The sequence below is a fragment of the Centrocercus urophasianus genome, unplaced genomic scaffold (assembly GCF_019232065.1).
Source record: "Centrocercus urophasianus isolate 14NV4802_14NV808 unplaced genomic scaffold, USGS_Curo_1.0 seq_18, whole genome shotgun sequence".
Classification (NCBI taxonomy): domain Eukaryota; kingdom Metazoa; phylum Chordata; class Aves; order Galliformes; family Phasianidae; genus Centrocercus; species Centrocercus urophasianus.
In genome coordinates this window covers 25,966,704-25,994,036 of record NW_024884733.1, presented here as the reverse complement: position 1 = coordinate 25,994,036, position 27,333 = coordinate 25,966,704, and the positions used below count along the sequence as shown (strand labels likewise).

General features: G+C 40.4%; 1 protein-coding gene across 9 annotated transcripts in view; it reads right to left on the bottom strand.

The window, feature by feature from the left end:
• FGGY (FGGY carbohydrate kinase domain containing) overlaps positions 1–27,333 on the bottom strand; it is a 205,156-nt gene that overhangs the window by 20,717 nt on the left and 157,106 nt on the right. For 7 of the 9 annotated variants that reach the window (XM_042819052.1, XM_042819051.1, XM_042819054.1 and 4 more), the window contains 6 exons: positions 21,658–21,765; positions 19,084–19,145; positions 14,779–14,926; positions 13,101–13,175; positions 9,440–9,560; positions 6,138–6,232 (listed from right to left, as the gene is read on the bottom strand). In XM_042819052.1, coding sequence (XP_042674986.1) covers positions 6,138–6,232; positions 9,440–9,560; positions 13,101–13,175; positions 14,779–14,926; positions 19,084–19,145; positions 21,658–21,765 — 609 coding nt within the window. Of the gene's footprint in view, positions 1–6,137; positions 6,233–9,439; positions 9,561–9,918; positions 10,136–13,100; positions 13,176–14,778; positions 14,927–19,083; positions 19,146–21,657; positions 21,766–27,333 lie in introns of those variants that run through there. The other 2 variants (XM_042819056.1, XR_006168847.1) reach the window with 2 other exon arrangements.

Here is a 27,333-nt window from a genome sequence, read left to right as displayed (position 1 = left end):
GCAATGTGGAAATGTTAAAGTTAGTAAAGCAAACAGTCCTCAAATGAGAAGGGCAACAGATGTCAACCAGTATCACATGTCCGTAAACAGCAACAAGACAGAGGGTACTTTGCTGAGCGCTTTGTGAAAGCATCATGCTCTCAGCTCCATCTCAGCTGTTTGTCTCTGAGCAGTGGTGCTTGTATGTGTGATTTAACACCCGCCAAGAGTGGACTTCCAACCACACATAAATACTGTCCACTGAAGTCGGCTGAAAGAAAGTAGAAATGTTTTCATATATTTATTGCGGCTTTTGAAAAGTGAAAAAAAAAATCATACTGAATGCTCTCAAACCAATTGAAAGCTCATTGTGTGCTTGGCAGAGACAGACAAGCATTTATATTTCTCAGCTTTAATGCAGAAGGATCATCCTTAGGGCAGAAGAGTAGTTCTGATTCATCCACTTCTTACCCTTACTGCTAAGACTTCTGACACAAAGGCCAAAATATGCTAACTAAAAAGGCACTCTTTGTACCATAAACACTACACCACAAGGAACTGGACAGTGGCCATCAAATCACTGCCTTTTAATTTTTCCCTCTCATCTATATTTCTCTAAAGATTTCTGGTAAGAAGGCAGCTGACTCTATACAAAAGCCAGAGGCATTGCCAGCATCTTGGTGGTTTCATGCATGCTGTATTGAATCCAACCTTTTCGATGCAAGCAAAAAAAAACACCCACCCAAACCATTTCAATTAGGCAAAGATGTATTTCAGTGTCAAAACACTATGGAGAGAGGTAAAGGAATGGAGTTCTACTGCTGAATCACTGCTTTGAGTCCAAGCCTGGCTGCAAATATTGAACACAATGACCACAGTCACTGAACATCTTAGCTGTTTATGTGGACAACAGCTTGGTTCTCAGCAAGCTGTACTGTCTGCATCACAAACTGTCCATGACATTACTTGATAGCTTTGCTGACAGTCAGAAGTGAGAACACACAAAATGAATGGACTGTGAAGATTCAGCTCTTTTCACCACCAGAATACTGTGTCTAACAATAGCTGTACCAGCTATGCGCAAAAATTGCAAGGGATTTTTTTCATGGAGCACATGCCCTTTCCATAGAGACTGATGACGAACATATCCAGGGTGGAATTTAAAAGAATCACTGACATAAAGACGTGGCTGTGCCATGCCCAGCCAATATACTACAAAGAAAAGCAAAAGCCAACGCCCAGCCTTGCCCATGAATGGCCTCCACTGAAGCATGGATTCAAAGCGCAGACGAACAAACTTGGAGCTTCTAAAGAAAAGGAAGGCAAGCTCACAGCACCTGAACACGCAATCTGCACACAGCATGGCATCTAAGAACAACCACCTCCTTCTTCTGACTTTCCAAAATATCCAGATTAAGAAAAAGGAGAAAAACATCCCAATGTAACATGAAGGCCCTTAGCAAAAGGTGCATTAATTGGGTAAGGCAAGCCAACGAAATGATTAATTTGCTGCTCTCCTTCATTATTATGTTTACACAAGTTGATTATAGCACTTAATTACTAATTTACCCTGCTCAAAAACAAGAGCACTTTACATTTTTAATGAAATGAAGGAAGGCAATATTACCTAATTCAACAGGGAGAAGTCATCTTATTTCCTCTTTTGATTTCCCAAGTTATTACCATTTCTAAGGAAAAAAAAGCTGTCCTCTCCCTGATCTTTCACTTGGTTCTTCCTTTTGAAAATATGGAAATCAACTAGAACACCTGTATTAATTTCAATCCATGACCTGACAGGTAATACTTTGGAAGAGGAATAGAGGATCAGATCATCAACTGAACCATGTCCACTGACATAAGTTGAGCTACACGAAATTGCAGAGACAGCCTGATCCAGAAGTGAAAACAGCCCCATCTTGCTCCTTCTGTCAGCAAAAAGTTGAGCAGGTCCAATTACTACTTATGTGTCTTCTTAAGAAATGCTGTCAATTCACTATTGCCAGTTGGTCCATTACCAGAGCTGTGGACTAACTATATTGCACTAGAAAGAACCAACTTCTAGCTCAACGTTTTACACCAAAAATGAATGCAGAAAGTTACCAGTGAAACGTATTTTATCAAACCAGATGAAGTTCTTCTCTTCCATATTAACCAGTAAGAACGACCAACATTAGATACCAGCTCCAAAATAAATTTGGCAGTTTAGTTTCATACTAGCAATTTTATTAATTGCTTTAATATGCAATTAAGGAATAGTCAGTGGAGTGCAGAATTTTATAAGGCAATAACCCTGTTCCCTGGTGTACAGCTTTGTCCCAAAGAGTCGGGTATCCAAAAAAAAGGAAAGAAAAGAGCTGGATGATTGCCAAATCAAACAGCACCTTCTTCCCATTTTCAATTACATGCAAGTGAAGCAGATTAATGAGGATATAGTGGAAACTTTGACATTTATTTATTGAACATTTTTACTGAGAAGGAATTGCTGGCTTGCTATACCGGAAACTATATTTTTACTACAGAAACAATCACATAGAAAAAAAACCAGGATCCTGCTGCTGCACATGGAAGGAATGGCGAGAACCAATAAATGGACCCATCTAAGCCAGAAGCAGTAAGGTTATTTCACTGAATGAGGCACGTGTTTCAAAAATCCCCCCAACTATAGTATATGTTTCATAAATCCTTATGTCATATGATTTTTACACAGCACTATCTTCTGTGTCAGCGCTGACCCGGGCAGGCTGTGCTCCAGTTCACAGGAACAATAATCAAGGTATTATAAAACCTCCAAAAGGAAAAAGCTGTAGCAGGGGAAAATGAAAAGATAAACCAAATAGCACGAAGAAATTCAGATTTTCTCCTTTTCCGGAGACTTTGGAGACTAAATAACCAAAAGATGAATTGGGAAGTAACTCTCACCACACCGCGTGTGGTTTTTGTCCTTTTTGGATAAACCAATTGTTTTAATTCTCTTTTACCACAGAGGAGAAAAATGCAGAGAGAATAAATGAAGAGGAAAACAGAGAAGTCAACATTCTTTGAAGGAACGACATATGGTGGCCAGGCATGAGAGATGGAGGTTATAAATCTCTCCTTGATAGAATTACCTAAAGATGAAATTGCAGCTCCAAGGGGCTCGAGCTCCTAAAACCACACACATCCAGCAAATTAACCTCAACGGCTACAAATTTTACAGTAACTTTCATTCCCAATCTGTTGTGTTTGTTTTTTTTTCCTCCTGTGAAGGCTCAGCATACTGAGAATTCTGTGACAAATAGAGATGCGGTGAACAAAAAGCATGAAAGTCTTTTCTGTCCAAATCACTCAAGAAGATAAAAGAAATAAGGATTATAAGGAAATACCACGTCCTGTAAATGGCCACTGCTGTATTACAGAAAAGGGAAGGAGTCGGGAGGTGCACTGAGACTTGCTTCCTTCTGAGAAGAAACTCATTTAGGGAAAAGCATATTTGTGTTCCAGCCATTATAATCAGTTGCCCAAGAAGAGGAAGTGTGAGAATCCAATTGCTTCACAAACGTGCTGATTGGGTTCACTATGCAACAACTGTAGGTAAATCACTCCCTGTTCCTGGAGCAATAATCCCCCAGTTTCTCTGCAGCAACTTCCCCATTTCCAAATCCCAGTGATGGAATGTAACAGGACTAAGGATCAAGACAGTACAGGACTATGGCAGTAACAGCAACCACCACAACCACCTACTTTACCCCTAAGCAAACAACGGGCAATGCCAATCCATTTCCCAACCATTAATCTAAAGTCTAACCAACACTAATTACAGTACACGGTTACCATATGTTTCTTACTCTATACCGTTTCTCCTTACCACACACCCTCCTGTGTACCAAATTTCCTGAGCAAACAGCAGATGGTCAGAGCACTGGCTCTGTCTTGGTGCCCTGGGCCCCCCAAAAACCAACAGCAACAGAACGCATGAGCAGGGCAGCTCTAACACCTGATGCACACTGCAATCCCAAAGCTGCAGCTTCAGTGTGCAGACACATCCTGAGCTCAGCCCTGCTCCACAGGCTCACCAGCTCCCTGAAGCATCCCTCTGAGCAGCACTACTACTAATGGTTGGCACTGGTGTGCTTTACCTGCCTGCTCTGTGGTCAGCAGACCTTATGAAATCCAGACTAAGATTACCAGAGGTATTTTGAGAGACCTTGGTTTTGGGTCCTATTTCCAAGCTATCCTATTTTTTCCTATTTTAGAGAAGAGAGAACAGCAAAGCCAGGAAAACCAGATTGCCTTTAAGCATTTTGATTTTGACATGTCCAAAAATCATTCTGAGAAATGTGACCAAAATCACTGGGACAAATACAGCAAAAATTCCCCTTCAAACAAACATAGTCATAAAGAAAGAGGCTACTGCTAAAAAAAAACACACAGGGTTGGTTGTTTGGTGGTTTTATTTGTATTTTTTTCTGCTTTACTGTTAGACTGAGCAAACAAACAGTTTTAGAAAACTCAATAACTAAGTAGGAAGCACCTTTCAGAAGACAGATAACTTCTGCTATTTGCAGAAACTACAATGACATTGAATGTTTGCAGCAGCACCTCTACGAAAGGTTTTGCTTTGCAAAAAGTGTTAGAAAAACAAGAGGCTATTGAACTGCAATGCTAGATACCCATTTACACCTAAAAAAACATTTCCATATTTTATACTGTTCCTGATCTCAAGTACCTGAATTCTTTGGAAAATATTTCAACATAATTGAAAACGTTTGCTGCACGATACAGCTGATATTGCCATTGGTGTCACCTCTTTAACTACAATCTTCTGAACAGACACGAAGTCAGAACACAGAGTGGCTTCTTCCCACCGCAGGTTTGGTGTCTCGGATGGGGCCTCACCTGGCTCCCAGCAAACACCACTGGCAGTGGGGTGGAAAGAAACATGTCATAAAAGTCCAGTGAGATGAACAACAACAGTTGTTTCCAAACTTTTTTCCCCTTTTCTGTTCCGGGGGGATCCCAAGGAAGTGCCTGGGGCTGACCTGCAACTCAGTGAAAAAAAGGCATTGCCCTGCAGGCCAGCAAGAGCCTTGCAATCAGACCCGACACAAATGGAGAAAGCAGCCAGAGGCACTGGAATGAAATGGGATTTGTTTTCTTTTTTTTCTTTATATTCTGGTATTACTTTCTTTGATTCAGGAAAAGATGGGAAGGGACCATATTTTTATGAAGACAGACTTACTTAATTTAAAGAGTTTTGAGATGGTCACTGATTGCATAGTAGTGTAAGGTATCTTAAACTAGAAACGAAATGCTGCTGTAAATGAAACAGATAACAGAAAGGCAGGAATTAAATATGAGTTCCTATCACCAAAAGCTGCTGCTGAAATTACGTTCATCAAAACAATCAAGATTTCCTTAGAAGCATTGGAATTTTTAAGAAGAAATGCATATTGTACAATATATTTGTTCCAAGGGGATTAACTTTAATGGAAGAATTCTGATGAAAGGAAGCTGTGCTTTCTGCTAGGAGAGGAAGTGCCTTATGGTAGCACAAGGACAGGTGGGAAAACAGCTGATTCTGAGAACACAGATGGTTCTACAGGTTTCTGTGTCTTACTGTCACTTATATAAACACAGTTAAGTCATGCTTTGGCTGATCCACTGAACATAAAAGCATTACTGCCACTTCTACAACCATTAAGGGACTGAAATAACACAAATAAACATGAAGTTCCACTCTCGTTATTAACTCTGAATTCACTGTGAGCAAAACAAGAGGTGTAGGTGTGTTTTTTGTTCTTTTTAACTCTGTAAGTGCCATGGTATTTCTGACATTTAATGCTCCTCAACGTGAAGTGGAACTCGGAGCTGAGATGAAAGTGTGACCTTCTTGCAGGAGAGGACCTTGACAAATGCCCTCTTCTGTCTGTAAGATTACATGGCCTAACTTACAGAGAACAGCTTATACTGCATGTCACCACAGCCAAACATTAGTGAATCTTCTGTGCTCATAAGTAACAGTGTTAAAGAATGAGGGTGGACAGAAAGCGACGCTGGCTCCCTCCTGGCTCTGCAAACTTTTCCACTTGAATCAAAGCCTGTGCATAAGGCCAAATTTCCAAACATAAAATATAATTCAAAAAGACATAATTGAAAATAAAAAATCAGGTACTGCATACCTGTATGGATGCAAAATCCCCAGAAGCACAAGCTCCAAGAATAGCGGCACCCACAAGAACAGACTCCACTTCTTTGGACAGGACAACAGGCTTGCCTATACAGGAAGAAGTCACACATCTGTTAGGAAGAATAAAGCAATGCAGCAGTAGCTGCACAATAAATAATTAAAGGTAAAAAAGGAAAAGAAAGGAGGAATGAAAAAGGACTTGAAAATCCATGTTCACGACTCCATTTATACAGTACAACCCACTGCAGATAAAGGTTAATCTGTGCTGCGTGGTTCCAGGACCCCCCCAAAAAACAAAAAACAAACAAAAAAACCCAACAGAATGTAAATAAAACAATTTCAACATAATATTAATGCAGAACTTAAAGCAAATGAAGAACAGTGGTTATTCAGCTCAAAGCACTTGGCTGTAATCTGCTACCCACACCCTTCAAACCAACCTGAAAACTGAAAGTTGACCTTGAGGGGAATAGAGTGGTAACCTTTCTGTTTCTTTTGTAATGAACAGCAAAAAAACAAGAAGGCTGTTTGTGTTTGTTTTTAAATATATGCCAACAAAGCCAGTCTGTTTTTGCTGGAAGGCAGAAAAATATAAATAGTGACCTTTCACAAGCTGTGAATGAAATAATAAAGAGAAATCTTATCTTCCAATGCAATATAGTTGAAAAAGAAAATTAAAACCTTAGAAAAATAAAATAAAATACAATGAAAAACTTTGCATATTTTGCAAAAGAAGTAAAAAAACCAGTTTCATCACCCATGGGTGCCATCATACTTTTCCTCAGTTCACACAAATTTTTCAGAGACCTGTACTATGAGTGTAAAATCAGAAGGAAAAAGAGCAATGAACCACTAAAAACGGCCTGCTTTCTGAATTCTTAGAGATGCCTAAACTGTGCAACAACTCCTCTAGCTGCACTCTGGATGCTCATCCCACTAAAGCAAAGATTTGTATATTCCTACAGTATTTGGCACGTGTGTAAATTTCCATTACTGAGATAATTTCATTGGATGCATGATGATGCAAACATGGAGGTGGGAGGAGGACTTCCTTTTCCAAATAGCCTCAATGATATGATGCTCCTGCAAGCCAACTGCGAGATCAGAAGGAGCTGAAATGGGAGATGTAAAGAAAGCTCTGAACAACTCCTACAGAGGAAAAGCCAAATACATGCTTTTAAAATGGGACAGAAAATTATTAATATAAAAACCAACTATCAATGCAAAGCAAGCTCACCTTGCACCCCAGCATCTGCCAACATGCTGGTTTTGCTCTGTTCTCTCAGTTTAAAGCTGCCTACGATCATTTTCCAGTGCCACAGCACTCTTCAGGCCATTTTTTCTTATAGTTAGCACAGGCAGTGTGGTGCAGAAAGAAAACAGGTACAGCACAGGCTTGTTGCTGGACTGCTGGAAGGGCTAGTAGGCGTGAGCCAATGCGACCACAGCACCTCGTGTGTTTGTCTGAATTACAATAAACACATCCACCGTGAAAACAAGAGTGCAAAATCAGACTCGTGAGCACTCCTCCTGCTAAGATGGAGCACAGCTCGGGACTTGGGCTGGCTGGGATCAGACACAGACAGCCTAACACTACACTCACAGCCACGCGGCTGCTCGCCGGGCGCTGAAGCAGAAAGCAACTTTCAGCACACTCTGAAATTTACTGCACATTTCCTGCACCATCAGAATGAATGCAGAATTCTTACCAAGCAAACAAAAAGATCAAGATACTTTTTAAGTGGCCTGTAAAGTTATCTACTGGATGTCTGCATGGCTGAGTCACGGGCATTTGCAGCTAACAATAATATATTCAGATTTTTTTCCTCTCGTGAAAGAATGGGGGATTGATCCTGGAATGTTAGTTATTTTATCTGATAGGCTCAAATGAGTTCAACACAACCGGGAGCATTTCACTTAGATGAACTCTGACATCTCTTGTCAGTCACAGATTTTACAAATGGGGGAGAACTCCAGACTGCAAAAGGGCCTTTTTGTACTGAATTGTACTTGGCCATTAGTTACAGTCAAAGAACTCCTGATTACATTTTAATCGGAATACGTTTTCACAGATCCTTTGTTTTACACAGCAGGAATCAGCCTCCCAAACTTTGCATGCTGAAATTCACCTAAAACATTTGAGTCACGCATGGAAAGATATGCACCTCTCAACATTCTTCACAAACAAAGTGCCCCTTCGACCTCAACACGTTCAGTGAATTGTAAGGCCAACAGGCATTATAATTTACTTCTCCATTTCTGTTCTCAACTCACTACAAAAAAGAATATTTTCGTCTTCCCTTCTGCATCAAGGTTATGAAATGTGGTTTGATGTTAGAGCAAGTCAGATCTCCCAACCAAGTATCCCAAATCTGAGCATCACTGTGCTCATGACAGCTCAGTCTTCACATGATATACACTCTAAACACATACTGCTCAAAGTTATTCTGAAGTCTTTTAAAGTAAATTTTGTTATTTTTTTCCCTGTTATTAAAAGTATATTCAACTGACTCAAAAGTGTGCCAAGACAGCAGTGCACACAGGCTAACAGAGATCAGAAGCACTGAAGCCACAAACCCAGCACCTTCCATCTATCTATCAGTAGTTGTACAAAACTAAATGCAACATCATGCAGGAGCAGGGATGCAGAAATTGCCCTCTAAAATGTATGAAAGGTAATTTAGAATGGATTTGTTCTCTACAATGCATTGTGTGTCCAGCATGATCAGAAATTGAAATAGGATGAACCTGACAGAGATTTCACTAGAAATGAAACACATCTGATGTAGTAACAAACTCATCAAACGTACCACACATTATCCTCATCAAATTAACTTCTTGTAATCTGATTAAGTGGAAGAATTCTTATACCATGCCTAGAATACTTTTTATAAATCTGGTAGTGAGGAACATCACAGACATAACTTACACCTACTGGTTTTAAAAATTCCACACAGCTTTTATATTAATTCTACTGCACTTTCTTAGGAAGTTGTGGATCTTAGGCTAAGATCCACAAACTAGAAATAAGTTGGAAGATCCTCCAAAAGTCCATTTTCTAACAATACAAATTATGGAGCTTTATTTGCACCACATCTCAGTATTATTCTAATGCCTTTAAATTTCAGGAAATCCAGTCTTGCAGGAAGCTACATTTCATTCCAATATTTTTGTCCAACCAACAAAATTCAGTTCTATGTAAAGGAAGTATTTATTTTTCCAGAGACGAGGCACTTGGCCACCTACAATAATAAAGCAGTTGACACTCCTTTACCCAAACTTCCTCTCGCTTACCAGTAATGTCAGCATGCATCTGCACAAAGAGAGGGTTCTTGCTCAGCCCACCACACAGGAACAGGGTGTTGATATGATGGCCTGCAGCCTCCATAGCTTCCAAAATATGTCTTGTTCCTAACTTGAAAAAGGGAAAAAGAAAAGAAAAAACAAAAACTCAACAGATGAGCACAAGAGAGAAGCCACAGGAACAGAAGAACAACGTGCTACAAAGTGTGACAGAAATGTAGAGACACTACCTGCCCCTAGCAGTAACCCGAGGGCTGGGAGTAAACCAGAAGGGTACAGACTTGGCTTAGTTTGAAAGAGTAAATGGTACTGTGATTAAGGACAAGAAAAATCACGCAGACTGCACAGAGAATTCGGAAGTACAAAGGCACAGTACATTGCAGTGAGCATCCTTGGACTGGCTGAAAACAGGAAAAGGTAACTTCCACTCTACAGTGCTGGGAAAAAGGGCCTTGCAGGGAAGTACTTACAAGGGTGAAGACTGCAATTATTGGAAGACAGAAATGGGCACCAGCTAAACTGATGGCAGTGATAACAGTGATAAGCAGCTGTTTGTGACCATGAGCAGCACGACACAGAAAAGGTTTCCATAGCCCTTATATGTCAAAGACACTCCCATCAAAAACTCCTGTTTGCTTGTTTTCTTTGTACAGATACATCTCAGTATCACTCTCAGTATTGAGATTTCTGGCAAAACAGAACAAAATAAAACAAAAAAGGAGCAAATGATAAACCTGTACTTTCTGTCTTTTCAGCAAAAAAGAAAACCTAAGGAATTTTCTATTGGCTTAACTATTTTTCTTGGCCTTTGCCCTGCACAAAATAAAATGTTCCATTTCATGCCTGGATTAATTGAAACATGTCTAAAATGTGGGTATATTTTTAAACTTTTCATTTCAAAGTCTTTATTCTCAGAAGCTCGTATTAGAACAGGTCAGTGTTCTGTTCTGTAAATGACAAAAGCAAACAGGTTGCCAATAAAAAATCTTCCCTCTTTGTGCTGCTCCTGCTTGCCATTGAAGCCAACCCTCTCTGTTTTCTCCTCCAGTTTCACTGACCGTCTGTCCCCCTGAATTCCCAGCTCATTATAATACCCTGGAAGTTAATTCTGAAGTACAAACTTGACAAAATACCAAATCCAAGTCAAAACTTCAACCCAAGCTGACCGTTCTTAGGCAAACTCCCCACCAAACACAATCTGGTCCAGTTCTGACAAACCGTTATTTATGTTTTCTTTATGCTTTGCTGCGGGTTCACTAAGAGGTCTGCTGCCTGCAATAAAGCCCTCTGCAAATAAACTCCACTAAAACAGAAACTAGCAGATTTTCTGCAGATTGAGCCATGTGCTGTGACTGGCACAATCCTGGACAGATCTTCAAATGTATTTTTGAGTATTAAGGCAAGCGGTTACGAGGAACTTCAGCAGCCGCAACGCAGCTGACTAAATCCATCACTTCCCTATTGACACAGAGAGCTCATTTCCAAATTATTTATGGAAAAAAACCCAAAAAGCTACTTGAGAAAGTCTGTCTCCTCTGGCCGGGCTCGATGGCCACGGCTGGATCTCTGTTCTCACAGGCCCAACTGGCGCATCGCGTTTTGCAGTGAATGGTCAGAAGGATTTTCTCTTTCACCACTTCTGAAATTCCAATGTACGAACAACTTGTCTCACAACGTGCACATGCCAAAGATCCTGAGAAAGGACACGCTGTGAAAATTATTTTGTGTTTACCTGCCTGGAAAATTGTATTCACAGAGCAATTTAAATTAAAGCCTGACTTATTTCACTGTGGGTCGGGGGGGGGGGGAACTAATTTAATCCTGGATTGGAGAAAATGCAAATGGAGGGGCTTGAAATGCAAATTTTATATGAAAAGAAAAAAGCGTCTCCTGCTGAAAAGAAAACCAGAGATTAACATTCTGCAGGCAGGCCTACACTTTGTACAGGACTTTTACTTAGCTTTAAGGCTGTCTTGCTTCAGTGGTTAATGGTATAGGACTGGGGCTGTGCTTCTGCAAAGCAAAGCTAACCTGGGAGTGGCAGAGCACGGGAGGAAATGTAAAATTTCCAGGTACAGCACCAGCAGTTGGTAAATACATCACACCAAACCCAAGGCCGCTGCTGTCTGCTTTCCAGCTACTACCTGAATAGTGTTTACCAAAAAATTAATTTCTGTTAACTTACAATGAAAAGCATTGTATGACCTTTTGATATTAAATCACACGATCGAGGCAATTAACGATCACAAATGCTGAATGCAGAGCTGAACTCAGTATGTGTGTTTTCCAATAAAACGTGAGTTGCATTGTACAATGAGATAATAGGTGACTTTCCCAGGATTTCCAGCTGAGAAGGTTTCCACCTCATTAGCACAGCACAATACCTGAGCACCTGTTCGATACTGGGAAGTTTTCAGTTTCTTTCAGGGTTGTATCAGTAGCTGGCATTGATTAAACTCTCCTACATATTCTCATTCAAACTGTGGGATTAGACTGAAACATCAGGTAGAACCCAGCTACATACATCCTAAAAAAGATCAGAACTGACAGCCATCCATTCCAGACCCAAGTTATTTGCTGAAGATGGAGGGTTAACACACGACATGTACAGCTCACAGTGAATTTACAGCAGCCGCCCACCCTGTATCCCAGATGGCTGACCCAACCTAGCAAAGTTGCTGTTTAACCAGTAGAGGAGTTTGGAAGTTTTCCAGCCAAATAGAGGTTTGTCAGGAAAACTCCCCAATTCATCAACATGTTAATGTTTTGCAAGTTCAACAAGTTCTGTTTTTTTTTAGAATTACAAAGAGGATGTCAAAGGAATGTCAGCTGCAGTCACTGAACGCCTGGGGATAGCATGCCCCATCGCAGATACCCTGTGCCAGTGTTTCAAAACAACTCCTTTGACCCAGGTTCTCGTGTCAAAATAGAACTTCTCATGAACTGGAAATCCTGGTTTCTGGAAAGTCTCTCATCTGAGAAAATGAGGGCAGAAACAGAAGTATTCCTATCACATATCCCATCTATGCATGCTAGCAAACTTCTGTGCCATTTTCACAAAGGTGGTCTCTCTGCTTTTACAGAAACACAGCCTCAGATTGCAATTGTCATATGTAAGACAACTGCTTGCCTTCCAACGGGGAGACCATGAGAGGAACGAGCTGTGGTTCATTCAGTACGTAGAGATACAGACCCACTCAGACTTCAGCAATGTGGTTCTGACTCTCCCATCACACAACGAGGGGAAATCTGTGCATTTAGGAACAGTCTGAAGCTGAGGTAAATTTGGGGAGAGCAAGTTCCTTCCTAAAAGGAAGTCAGTGCTTTTTTTCCTCCACTATCTCGGTTTCGCTCTAGACAGCCCACGATGCCAACACTGCCTCTCATAGCATCGGCCTCTTTCTCACATATGCACCAGAAACAAAGGCTCTGAATTGTCATAAGGGGAAATCTTCCTAGGGAACATATTCTTCACACCATTTCCTACAGCGGGGAGTAGTCAGCAACGTGGTAAACAGTATCTTGCTTCTTTAAGAAGTCCATTAAGTGAATTCATCTATTACTAGCAATCTGTTTAGTGGAGGGGAATGATCAGTCTGCCACAGAACACAAGACAATTCATTTGTTCTTTTATGCACTTAAAATGGCTTACAGCAATTGCTTGAATCGTGGCCAAGTAGATAAGGGCAAGTTCATCCAGACCCCGAGACAGCGTCAGTCCGACAACCTGTGCAAAGATCAAAGAGAAAGCATACAAATCCAGCCAAAGTAAAACTCTATGGTTTCTTGTTGTAACAAGTTTAAGCGATAATTCTAAGCCTTTATTTTGTGAGCTGTACACATAACGTTATGTCAAACATGTTATTCTTGATCTAGGGAAGAACCACATAAATTGTTATTATTCTTGCAAAGAAATAAAGAACAAGCAGCATATACTGTGAGATTAGAGATAGATTAACTCTGACAGTTTTATGCTATGACTCAGACATTGCCTGTGAATGTATTTTAGGTAATAATATGAAAATGCTATCACATAAAAACAAGTTTTTGAAAGCTTCTCACTTCCAAGTACCATTACACTGAAAGACAATTAATAATTAAAGACTACACCTTCGCCTTCATTACTCTGAAATAAATAAATACCGCACTGTAGTTACTCTGGGTTAATTTCAACATAGGCCAGATGTGAGCACCAGCAGAGAAAATGACTGCTATTACCACTGTTTGCATACAGCTCTCATACCAAGGGAAAGTCTGAATCTGCTGCAGTGTAGAATTCTTTCATAAAATCATATAGGTATTAGTGGAACTCCGCAGATAAGTAACCTATTTTTTGATGCTTCCTCTGTTTGTGGTTTAAAATGTGTGGTGGTGCTTACAACTCCCTTTCCTACCTCAGCCTCACGCACAGCAGATTTTGGTGCTGGTGAGTAGCTTGAGGTATTCATTACAAGAACACGATGCCACTTTGAAGTAAATTTTTGTCTTACTCATGAGGTATTTTGATATCATCAAATGATACCTTTCTGATAGCTTTCCAGCCCTGCACAATTACATCTGGCCTGCTAGCTATCCAGTCAGCAACCATGAAGGGAAATAATCATCCAAATCTTTAAAGACGGGCTGAAAAAGGTCCCCAGCAGAGCATCTCTGGTGAGCTTCCAAAAGCTGCTTTCTGGTTCCACACTGCAATGCTCTGAAAATTTCCTTGTGCAGAACACAGTACTTCAAGCCCTGTGCGTTCCGAAAGTAGCATTTTTAAAACTAGAAGCAAGCACCAGACCACATCCAGCTTTGAACAAAGACCTATGAAGCACCACGACTGCATGTTTCCATGCACGACAGCATCTACGGCCATTTTTAACAATAAGCAGAGGAGCCCTTAGTTTCTGTTGAGATTTAACACCCAACAATTATAATACAGTTCATTTACCAAACATTTATCTGCATTTGTTTCATTCCTTTCCCACATAGACATACTCTAATTTGTGCTGAGATGCAAAATTAGGCAGACAGGTGAGCTAACGACAACTGTGGGCACTGCTAACAGAGTTCTGAAGTGTAAGTTCTAGGAAGGTTCCTGGGAGATGTACACTCTCCTTATTTTTAGGAAATAAATGTGGTTGTAATGATATCTGAACTATAATGATCTCTGGTTTTCTACTGAAACTTTAGCACACTTCAAAATGCAGCAAGAAACCCAAATCCTATGGGACAGTTTAAATAGCTAAGGAGGAGTATGTTCAAAATTAAATCTCCTTCCAAGTTTTTTGTTGTTTTTTTTTTTTTACCCTGTATTGACCTTTTTGCAAAGACAGGCTGTTTCTTACCATGCCCTTTAGTGTCAGATCTGTTAAGGGAGATCTGTTTCCATGGAAATCTGGCCAAACATGTAAATCAACAGTGAGGAAACCCACAGGCAAGGATTTCTTAATCAGATCCAGGTGACTGTTCAAGTATGTATATATACTTTGAGCACTAGAAGAAAAACAAGTCGGAAAATGAGTGGGGGAGGTTATTCATCAAACATAAAACATTTGTACTACTATCAAAAGCAGAAAAACCCAACAAAGAATCCCAAATCCCAGAAGTAAAACAAAGAGGGAGAAGCACCGCAGTGTGCAGCAGTGGGGATGCCTATCTGCATGCCTCCGTTCTGCAGGACGAGAGCTGGAAGCTTGTGATCTTGAGCCTGCACACAGCTTCCTATGGGTCCCTAATTGAGCCAAAGCTGTTGGGTACTTTGGGGTCTGATGATGCTTGTCCCTAACAGCAAGGTGCTGACACGGTGAAAGGGAAAGCTGGAGGAAAGAAAGCCGAGAGAGAAGAACGAGGAGGATTCCAGAGAGAAATGAAAATTCCTTTCCAGCAGTTAGACAATTTCTCTGATTAATCAATAGCACTTTCAGCTTTCCTTTTTTAAACCATAATTATTTCAATATGTGTTATGATTAAAATGTAGCACTGAGGGTGGAGGAGAGAAAGCAAGTGGCTGCTATTTTAGGGAGGAGCCGAACATGGGCCTAAACACGCTTGCATCTCAGTTCAGATACACCCAGCTCCACAATATCCAACAGACATTTTCTTGGACCAACGGTGATCTTTGGTCTAACAGTGAATTCTTCAGCGCTTTGGCTTCCAATAGCTCCAGTGACATTCCATTTAAAAAATGTTGCAATTATGCTCAGAATACTTTTTCAAAGACTCATAATATCATAAACAGATTCATATATATTTTTCAACCCCTTGGAAATCTCCAAGTGGGGCATTTAATTCTAGACATGTGGGTCAATAATAGCATGTAACCCTAATTACAATTGATTAGTCATTGTCTCATCCACTATAGACCCAAACAGTGATATTCACTTAGCCTCTACATGTATATTCAATCACACACTAATGAGATCCCTAAGGGAATTTGGCATATGCTTTACTAGTTTGACTTCTGACCTGCTAGCAGCTGTATATTTATACTTTGCATTCAACCATTCAGCTGCATGTTTTTTCAATTATACCTTACCATGTGTATGCTATCAGAGGATATCATTCAAAATGAAGTACACTTGGAAGACATTAAAATAACTAATTCACATCATTATTCACATACTTTTAAATGTGCTTTGTGTGTCTTCCTGGACCTGAATTATGGTAATTTTGAGGTCACCATTTCCCCCCCCCTCCCTTGCAGAAGTGGCCCTGTATTCTGCATCTCTAAAACTTACTTATAGGTAAGCAGCACACCTTAAACACAAAGTCATTGTATTTCCAGGCTAAATCACGCTTTGATGGTGGGAAGAAGAAGAAAAGAAAGTTTCACTCATCCAGAAATCTACCAGGCAGAATTCTCAGCTTCTATCTGATCTCTGTGCTGCTTGACCACTCTTGCAGGGATCAGCTGTTCGTACCCCCCTGACAGAAGACTGCACAAAAGAAGCTGGAGCTCACCTAGATACGTTAACACCCAGATCACCTTGGCATTATGCTTTTTTTTCACACCTTTTCCTCTTTTTTGTCTGTACAAGATGTGAGTGTGAGTGACTGGCAAAATCCTTCAAACTTCTGCCAGTTCCAGTTTGTACCAAACCTCTGCTGGACGTAATGTTACAGCATGAGCTCTCTGGAGCTTTTTCTATCCAGTTCCATGTGAAGCTATCAGTAGCAGCTGGATCTGGTTTGCAGAGCTAAGCACAAGCTAATAAAAACGAACAATGCTGAAAGTGGAGAATAAGAATTGAACATAAGTTTGCTCAGGATGATGTCCTTAGTGAGGAGAGAATTTCAGAAAGCAACAAGAGTTTGGTAGTTAATCTGTTTAGGAATCTAGAAGATGTCAGTCTGAATCTTTGAGAAAAAAATGGAAAAATTTTCCTTTTCTAAACTTGAAATAAGGCTATAAAAATATACAGGTATAGCAAACTGTCAAATACTATGATTGTATTCTGCTTGAATGGTCCCAGAAGAGCTGACAGATGATGTGTGTGTTACTTCATTGCTTCCCCCCCTTCCTCCCCCCCCCTCAGGAGCCATGTCTTTAGATGGAGAAATGGCATTGAGAAGCAAAAGAAAAGAAATTCTGTCCTAAAATAATACCTCTTTGCACAGCACCAATGAGCACGGAATCTTTGATGGCAAACATACTTCTTCCACCAGGAGATTTGGAACTGTGATACCAGGAAGCTAAGTATTCAGACTTAAAATCATAAATGATGTTCTTTGATCTCCTACCCTAGGCTACACAGAGTGGATTTTACCATATTGTGATGGCTAGATGTCAGACCCACACAATAAAGAGGCTGAACACCAAATATGATGTCTCCTACAGTGATTTCTGCAACTCATGAACTGTATGAAAAAGGAGCATGTTGTTCAGAGTACATCTATGGGTTAGACCAAAGGCTAAATTTGCAGCTGTTCAGACAGCCCTCATGCAATTCAACCTCTTCACTTCCAGTAAGAGAAGGGAAAAGGGAACATGGGAATAAGGCTGGGAAGGCTGCACAAGTGGTCAGCAGGAGCTGGTTTCTGGCAAGCCCATTTAAGCCACACATGCCCTAACAAGCTACCACAAATCAGCTGGAATAGTGGTCAGTGCAGCATGCAAAGTCTCACTGCTGGTGGATGCAAAGGAACAAAAATCTGAAAAGTGAAGCTTCTGAGACCAGCTGCTCAGCAGGCAGTTTGACTCTGCTGAACCTACTTACGAGCAGCATTGCTAGATGGAGAGGAAAGGACAGGCTTGGGAAGGCAGAAGTAGGTAGCAAGTAAGAGGCACAGATTTTTGACATCACATGTTTATGACACCATATCCACAGTATATGTGGAGTTCTGTTCCCAATATTCTGTATTTAGTGTCCTATCCAGATCACAATCCAAACTTTCAGCTCTATGAAGTTAGTTCTGGTCAGTACACTATCACACCTAGTACGGACAAGCAAGCTGCTGCATACTCACTTTAACAAGACACAGAAAAAGTCATCAGAGATCAAACTCATTCTTTGTCTTAAGCTTATGCTTCACATGGGGGCATGGGAAAAAAATGGATTGGAAGCCAAAATCTTGAAAAAAACCCAAGCAGTAAAGATTAGTCTTACTCCAAACACAAAGATGCGTTTGTTTCCTGATTTTCTTTCTAAAAGAACAACAAAGAGAATTCTAGGAAGCGTGAATCTATTCCATATTGAAAGAAGTCCAATAGGTTTCTGGGAATTCTGGTCAAGGTCTCAGCAAATAATTAAGCCATTTAACATTAAAAGCTATGAAAGGGTCATCCAGAGAAACCAGGTAGCTTTATCCCCCCAGGAAGGACTAACTGTAACTGCATGAATTCTAATACATCTCTCAGGACTGGCCCTTGGAGATTGTCCCTTATCACAATCTCCAGAGTGATGAACTGGAGATTAAAGGACAGATTCACTGTTTCTGTCTTTAATCCAAGGAGGAGAAAAAATAATTAGGATAACTAATTTTTCATCCAATGTACTTTACTGCTCAGCTAAGTTGGTCTCAGAAAATTCAGATCTGATGGAAGTGGTCCTCATCCACTTCCAAAGCAGATCAAACTAAAATTCGACATCTCTCATATCTGCATACTCAAGGAATCCTGGAATTACCAGCAATACACTTCCACGTCTTAAGTTTTGTCTGAAAATGTATCCTGGCTTTCTATGTTCTATTTGTGCTGTCACATAGGAGTTCCATACAGTGGTTATAACTTCCTTTAGATGTTTGTTCCAAAAATATTGCATAATATATTCCTAATTTAGCTCTATTTCACCCCTGGAGCTCAATAGATCACCTACAAACTAAGACATCGTCAGCCTAAGGCACACAGCTTAGCTGAACAGGGCTGATGCTATGGTACCAATACGCTGGGTTGGGTAAAAGAGAGGCTGAAAAGCAGGAAGCTGGTGAAGCTGGTATCACCATCTAGCTACCCTCAAAATATCTGAGAGGAGATTAAAGCTTTCCTCTCTGAACAACCACCTGAAAAGCCTTTGTAAATACTTCCAATCCACTGTTGCTTTGTTGATTCCCATGTTCCAGAATATGTATACAGCAGAGCGATATCTCAGTGCTGGGGATACAGTATGTCAGTTGATAAGGCAGGCATGTGATGAAGAAATAAGAACAGTGACCTGGCTGCAGCTTTGGATTGTAATTCCGGGAAGGCAACATGGCCTTGGACCACATGCTCTATCTGAAAAAGAGGAAAGCAACATTTTTTTGAATGATTGTATCTTTAAAATTCAGTCCTGGAAAGGAGCAATGCAGTTTCCTAACTTTAAAAAGACAAGGGAGCTTCTATGTTACTCATGAGGTGTAAAGTCCCAACCCAAGTGAAGCCAATGGCCAAACTCCCACTGACATTCCAGGATTCAAGATTTTGCTTTAAAATGGTAACAAAAAGCAACGCACCAAGCAAGGCAATATGCTGAGCATGCAGTGCCTCAGTCAGAAGAGTAACACCAAAAGGATGGAAGTTTTTCCCGCCCAGCAATACTTGAGAGTACAACCTCTAATCTTTCTCACTCAATTGCACGCATGCTTTCATTGGAACTCTACCAGGAGCATCTTCTTGGCTCGAATCCCTACGTCATTCTATATCATACCATTACAATAAAACACAAGGTGTGTTGTCATCTGGATAAACGCTCCATATGTTCATTGCAGGAAACAAAATGTTTCCTCTGACAAGCAATTATTGCTTAAAGAAAAAAAAAAAGCTGAATACAGGTTCTGTTCGTGCTGTATTTATAAATCATCCAGCCCTTTCACATCACAGCAACTACCATTACTCACATAATGAAGTATCAAGTAGAATCAGTGTTTGCGGCCTCTTGAAGTGACAGTAAAAAGTAAGGAGGCAAAACTAGAGCTACTCAAGAGCACAGACTGCATTTGGCAGTATATATTGGCTGTAAAACACATTATGTATTGTATTTTTCACAGTCTGTGTCTAGACCGTAATCAGTGTAGAGAAACCTTTATAATGAAGCATATACATCAGAACACAGGAATAAAAATAACACACGCCTGTTCTTTCTGAGATTTACATCAAACACAAAACTCAAACATGCATTAGAACAAAGCTCTGACCTAATTGCAATATTAAATAGTCACCTAGAACATAGGAACAACTCACAAATCCAGAAATACATCTATAGATAAATATCATATATACACGTGTTATGAAAAAGCTTTAAACAGAAGTGTCACTGTTAGAATGAAGTTAGATATTTAAATGTCCTGAATACAGTGACTACAGCTTTAAAACCATAATGATAGTGAATGCAATCTATCTTCCACACCACTTTACACATAAACCATGTCTTCCTGTATGTGCAACCTCAACAAAATGGCACTAAATATTCTAAGAATGTTCTAATAAGATAGCTTTTGTAATATACCTTTATTTACTCTCAGTTGACCTTTGCTAAGTGTCCCTAACAAGCACATAGGTTTTGCAGCATTTTCTTAAATGACTGAGGAACACCTTGTCCTCTGGTACCGGAATGGAATCCAGCAGTGACTGAAAAGGATCTTTCAAATCATCTTCCAGATAAACCCCCATGAGGCAGCCAACAAAAAACCTTTGATTTGCTGTATCCTCTCCTGGGCTCGGTTAAATGTCTCCACCCACTTTGCGTTAAGCACACAGAGACTTCTCTCAAAACTGTTTTTATGAAGTATGCACAAGATTTACCATTTTCCCTTTGAAGTGGTGTTGTTGTGAGTGATAATTAAATCTTACTTCTGGCTGTAGCTGTTAACTGTAAAATGGGATGCTTTGGTTCCAGCCTTGTCTCGACCTGAAAAATGTAACACACATCCCACCTGCTGCAAGAGTGATTTATGCACGAGGCTCAGTGCAGGCCTGGGATGGGAACTGGAGGTGCAGTTGGGGAAGAGTGCTGAGTGTCCCACTGAAGGTGTGACACTGTACAGACAGGAACCAAAGGTTCACGAGGCCAAGGACTGCACGCATGAGGGAACATCAAGTCACAGCTCACCATTCAAGGTCTATCTGGGCTTCCTGATCCCGGATTATTTCTGTTCCTTGTACCGTGATTGTTTCATATGGAATGCATAAATGTGGTGATGCCCAACTCTGCTACTTCCAGGACACGTGCATCGATCACGAGGATTTTAAAAACATGGGTGGTGCTAAGTCTGAGTAAGACAGCAATTACGGCTGCAATTTGCAGAAAGCCAAACCCACCTGTATGTTTGGAGCTTAGAGCTTGTCCTTGCAGGACCAGGCCCTGTTTCCTGTGGTTCCTCAGTAGGAATTTGGCAACTTGCCACTAAAGGCAGATCATATTGATTGAGCAGAGAGACACATGGAGAAACACAGAAGCACTCACTGAGGTCTTCTTGACCTCATGTGTACATTTCCTCATCTCAAAGCCTATCTCACCCTCTTGCTACTACAAAGTATGAAAGCTTACTTGCCTGTAGAATTATAAAAATCATCACTGCAATTATCAAGAAAGGACTGCATGCCCTTATAGCTCCGCCCCACATATAATCCCCTAACAGAATGGAAATGAACAGGCTGTAAAGGCATAACAACCAACTAATTGTTTACTGCTTTCTGCTCTGATCTTACAAGGATGCTTTAGGCACAGCTCTGGCTGAATTGGCAGTGAAGCTACCTCAGATGATTGCAGTCAGCTCTCATCTTAAGCTCTGTGCTTCTGTACACTTACCAGCTTTCCTGTAGCACTTTGACCTCCTTCATTCAGCCACAATCCAGGTACCATGGCAGAGAAATAAGGTCCCCAAACACCAGGAACAAAAATGGGTGTTTCACTGATCTGGAAAAGTAAGAAATAGCCTCAGTGACCTGTTGAAGTAGGTGCTTCTCAGCTAATGTTTGGCAGCTGTCACAATCCAATACTGATTTGTGCTCCTCCACTGAAGTTACCATCATCAGCAAAAATGTGTAGGTGGAGATTTACTCTAAGGAGAATGTGGAGAAATATGTTCCCCATTTGCATCATTTTCAGATGACATGATACAGCTGCAGCTACTGACTGCCTAACTCCTATTTCTCCCACTCACACCCATTTACACAGCAGCTGGGCCTGGCCACAGGCCTGGCCACACCAAAGAATGAACTTTCAGGAATAAGAACTGTATTTCATACGGAGAAGGAAAGTGCTTTGCTCCTTCAGAAAAACACTCTAGTTAAAATGAGCATTTGGACAAAACATTCTGTGCTTGATTATCAACAGAAAACACAGCTAACCTGGCCAGGCAGCAGTGCTTACAGAGCACTCATCCTGTGTGTTTTTATAGCTGAGAATCAAAGGGAAACCCAGCTGACCGTTCCCAGTCAGATTCCTTGTGTGGAAACTGCAAACCTGGCCTGGATGGCAGGGAGTTGCTTGTCCCAAGTCAACAGGAAACACGTGCCTGGGTCAGCTTCAGGTTCCCTATTTTATTTAGGCTTAATTAACTTAATTACAGAAAACTTTTCTTCCCTCTGTGAATCCTTACATCAAGGCATCACTCTCTTTCATGAACTGATAGATCATCCATATCTACAGTGATGTCCTGTCCCTGCACAGCACTTCAGTGGATAGATCAGTCAGGATGTGGGACAGACTTTCATTTCCTTTCTCTGCTTCAAAAGATGCCAATTACCAGTTTATAAGGGTGGAGGGCACTTTCCTTCCTCTTACTAAAGCTGTCAATAGACTAGATAAACTTTCTATACTTTCTTTTGAGTGCAGAAAGAAAGGTAAGGAGGTATGACAAGCTAGCAAGCAAGGCACAGAATGTCGTACATGCTACAAATCAGCAGTAAATTGCCATAGCAGCTAGCTGAGCATTCTGCACTGTTTGAACATGACTTACTCCTGCAGCAGGGACTGGAGAAGACAGCTCATCCATTGCCATAGGTAGATGACCTGTCCTCTCATTTGGAGAATGATTCACATCACCTCTTCCAGAACCAACAGGTTGAGACGTTCAAGGTACGTGCAGCCATAAATTCAATGGGAAAATAAGATGGCAGTGCAGTTCTACGCCATCAGATGGTGCATGAATGCACTGCCCACTAAGCTGTGTTAATGAAGTAAATCTGCAGCTGCTGTTCTCTAGAAGGTAGGAAATGCCCCAAGAAAAGGAAACAAGAATTCCCTAACAATGTTGAGTCTGCATGTTTGCAACACAGAAACAAAAATTAAGAAAGGTCTCAGTCAATGGGACAATGCTTTTTTGTATTTAGAGCTTGTTCTGTATTAGAAAAACTCTGCACCCATTGAAGGATGCTTGTGGATTGCTGTTGATTTCAATAACACCAGGATTTCACATCCAAATAGCTTCAAGGAACAGTAAACAAAAATTCAGCTCTTTTTCTGTTCCACTCAATGCACATTCTCTGTATATTTAAACAGGCCAAACTTTAAAGACAGTTTTTGCTGGCAACTGGGGAATATGCTGGATGATGCAGTTTACTGGCATTTGTGTATCACACATGTTTAGTAAATATACCAGCAGCAGGGAGGGTTCTGCACAAACAATAGTCTGCTTTAGCCATCGTCTGACATTACAGCTGATTCTCGTCATGAAATAAAGTAGAAAAACAAAGCAGCAAAGACTGGTTGCTCCAAATACATCATGACAGTTTCAAGCTATCCTCATTTCTCTTTGGAACGCATCTAAATAAGAAGAGAATTCTGCTCAATCCCCCCTATCAGCCATAGGACACTGACTTACTTTCACTGAAGAGGTATGCCTGCACATGTGTCTGTGTGTCTGCGTAACGTTTTGGCTGACCAAACCCATTAAAGAGCAAGAATAGCTGCACTGAATTTAAAAAGGCATTTATGACTCCAAGTGGACAAAGCTACGTCAAAAACATTGCAAAGACATTTGGTTTTGTTTTGTTTTCTCTTAAAACTACAAATTAATGCAGCCTTGGGTTTTCAACACCTCTGTGGGGCAAGCCTTCTCTTACAATTTCACTAACAAAAAGAAGTGCAACAAAAAAGTATTGGCTAAATGTTTCTAAAACTTAGAAACCTAAAATAAACTGATCTTTAAACCAATGCCACATTGCCAACTTTACTGAGAACACAGACAGCACCAGATCAAAATTGCCAAATGTTATCTGCTCCAAACTGATGATGGGAGCACACTGAGAACCCCAGCATCCTGTCTCATTTACGTGGCAGGGGGTTGGAACACAATGATCTTTGGGGTCCCTTCCAACCCAAGGCATTGGCACAGCACACCTTACTATAGGTGGGAAGGGACCTTCAGGGCAGAAGGGTCTGCTTGTTCAAAGCCTCCTCTAAACACACTGTTGCACAGTGGGAAGAGACCAAATACTCTAAGGATGTTTGAGGCACAAAGGTGCTTTATGAATACATGGGAAGTTACAAACATAGAGAAGGACAACAGTTTAAATACATTATATAGATATATAGATACATCTATCTTTCTTCTGTCCTTACTCCACCATTTATCAAGTCGTCCTGCATGTCTGATAAAACTAAAGGGTTTAGACTGATTAAAGGACCAAAGTGTCCCTGGAGCTCATTCTGGTGTGGCATTTTGGACACCCACAGGCATTTGCCAGGACAGTCTATTGCCATGCTGGCTTTTCACAAATTGCACTGAGACTTTCCTATCATTTTATTACTGAAGCAGTTTGTATATATTCCAGCAAATTTTCAACACCCATACAGAGCAAACAAGGGAGCTCCACACTGATGGATGGATGGATGTAACAGGTGGGATACCAGGTTATCATTATTTTTCAGTTGCAGTAATTCTCCAAAGTAAAGAACACTGGCTAGCATGCTGGGATTTATTAACACTGTATGTGGCATTGCTTAATTTGATTGGTGTTTTTTTTAATTTTTTTTTTCTACCTTCACTTAAACAATTCAATCCACATTTTGCAGCCATCCAGCAGGTAGGTTAATTCTGGGTCAGATGTGCCTGGCTATTGATAAGAAGTGCAGTAATGAGCTCCCAAAATCAGGCACATGCTCTTCGAGAAGAAACGGTGAACACTGCTCTGCAGATACATGTATAAAAGACGGCAAACAGCTTCCATTTCCCCTCCTTGATGTAACTCGGACGCTTGAATTTTTCAAGCCATGCAGCAGCTGGTGTTTGTATTTTCATTGTAAATTCTAAATTCTGCCTGAGTATACATACCACTCAATCCCACTAAAAGATGAGTGCACATAAGCATAAGGTTGGAGAAAAAGTGTGCCACAGAACTCAGAAGACAAGCACAGGGTGCCAGACTCAGTTATTTTTGTGCCACTAATACCATGTCACAGAATCACAGGGGCTGGAAGGGACCTTTTTGGAGTTTTCTATTGCCTTCAGACACACTTATGATGATACAGATGGATCAATGTGGTGTCACTTTATTCCTTTAATGAGCTTAAAAGAATCCTTAATCTTTTTAGTAGAAAACAACATCTGTTTTAGATCTCTGGGCAATTGATTTTTATTTTTAAAGCAAATAAGAGATGACATCCTTCTTTGAAAGTTAAAATACATGTTCAAAAGAAGCTTCATATTTTCTTCCTTCTATTTAACTTAAATCCACCCTGCAACACGCTCCTATTGTGAGACATGTTACTGTTTATTATTTTTTACATATAGAGAAACTGAAACACAGAGAGGGTCAAGTTACTTGCCCGCTGCTGGGTGTCAGAATGCTCTCTGCACAACAATTACTGCAGCAGGCAATTGAAGACAGGAGATGAGAAGCATTTGATCTTATTCCCACAGACTATTGCCCCATCTATGATGGTGTTTACTTACGGAATTATTATACTTCATAACTGTACCTCACAGTTCATCTGGCATTGGATGGGGAAGAATTTTTTTGTGCAGGAAAACATCACCTTTCACATCTCCCCAATACAGGATTGTAAAGGTTGGAAAAGACCATTAAGATCATCAAGTGCAATTGCCAACCCCTCATCCCCATGCCCACTGACCACGTGCACTGCTATATCTTACCCTTCGTTTCGGTACAGGAAAGCATTAAGAAGTTTCAAAGTTTCCATTCGTTTTAATGGAAAAAGAGAAGTTCAACATCTGAAAGGGCAAATAAGGAGGAAGAGGTTCTGTCTGGGAGGACTTAACCTCAGTGTGTGCTCTATAAAAGATCGTACTAATATGTAAGATATGTAAACATATAGAGCAATCAGAAACAAATGATGAATTCAGTTTAATAGTATTCAGCTGCAGTGCAACTGCCAGAAGGCACTTTTTGTTATGAATAGACCATTTGGATGAATTACAGACCTGATTTCTACATTGGTGTGTGCTAGGAAAATCAATGTCAACCTATCTGAGATCTAAGAACGCATCACCAGCACATCTGGCAGCTCACAGGAATGAAATATATCTTTAAAAGAGATAATGCTATATGGAACTAAGCTAAAGAACGAAGGAACCTGTTCAAATGGCAGCAGTACAAGGGTAGAAGCATATTTGGTTTATTCCTCCCCCACTTGCCTCTCCCTCAAAAAAAAAATATTCTATTGAAAAAGATGGGTTAAAAAACCACTGCTTACTACCTACAGCTAACTTACAGCTGATGTAAGATAATGAAAATGACAATTTAATCCAAACTAAGTTTAACTTTCCCAAATGTCATTTGGGACAGAAAATGGAACAGAACACAGACCTTCACAAAAGAATCACCAAGGCACGTGGCTATTCCATGAAATTAGCAACAGACAAAAAGCAAGATTTATTTGACTTAGTTTTGTTTTGCTAGACTAGCCATAATGACTGGGCACATGCTTGTGTTTCCTCATCAGTTCTGCGTAAATGTTACAGTAATCAGAACAAGATAAAATAAAACAGGCCCTGCCGGAGAGAGCAGTTTTATGGAAGCATGAATTCCAACACAATTTCCTTCCTTAGATGACACCTTCTATTGCTGTTATATGCTTACAAAAAACTCCTGATAGCTTAAAAAAAATTCCTAATGACAACATTGTTGAAGGACCTGGCTATTACTTGGAAAGTAAATCTTTATATTAACAGGGTATGCTGCTAAATATACAAGCCTTTCATTGTCTTTTCTTTTTTCCTAATATTGTGCCTGTGATTTCAGCCATAAGATTCTCTGTTAACTTGCAGTACAGCATGCAGGGACAAAAATTAAACTATTCATGACCTATAAAAGCCAAATTAAACTTGCATTCTACTGTCACTAATTATTTAAAGTAAGGGCTTAATAATGAGAAGCTAATTCAGAAAAGTTGTTTCAAAATCATTTCACTTATCAGTTTCCATAGCCAGAAATTCAGAACAGCTGCCTTCGTTATGCTAAGGCAGGTATGAAAAAGAAATCTAAGACACTAAAGGAGAATAGGGTAAGAAACAAGGCA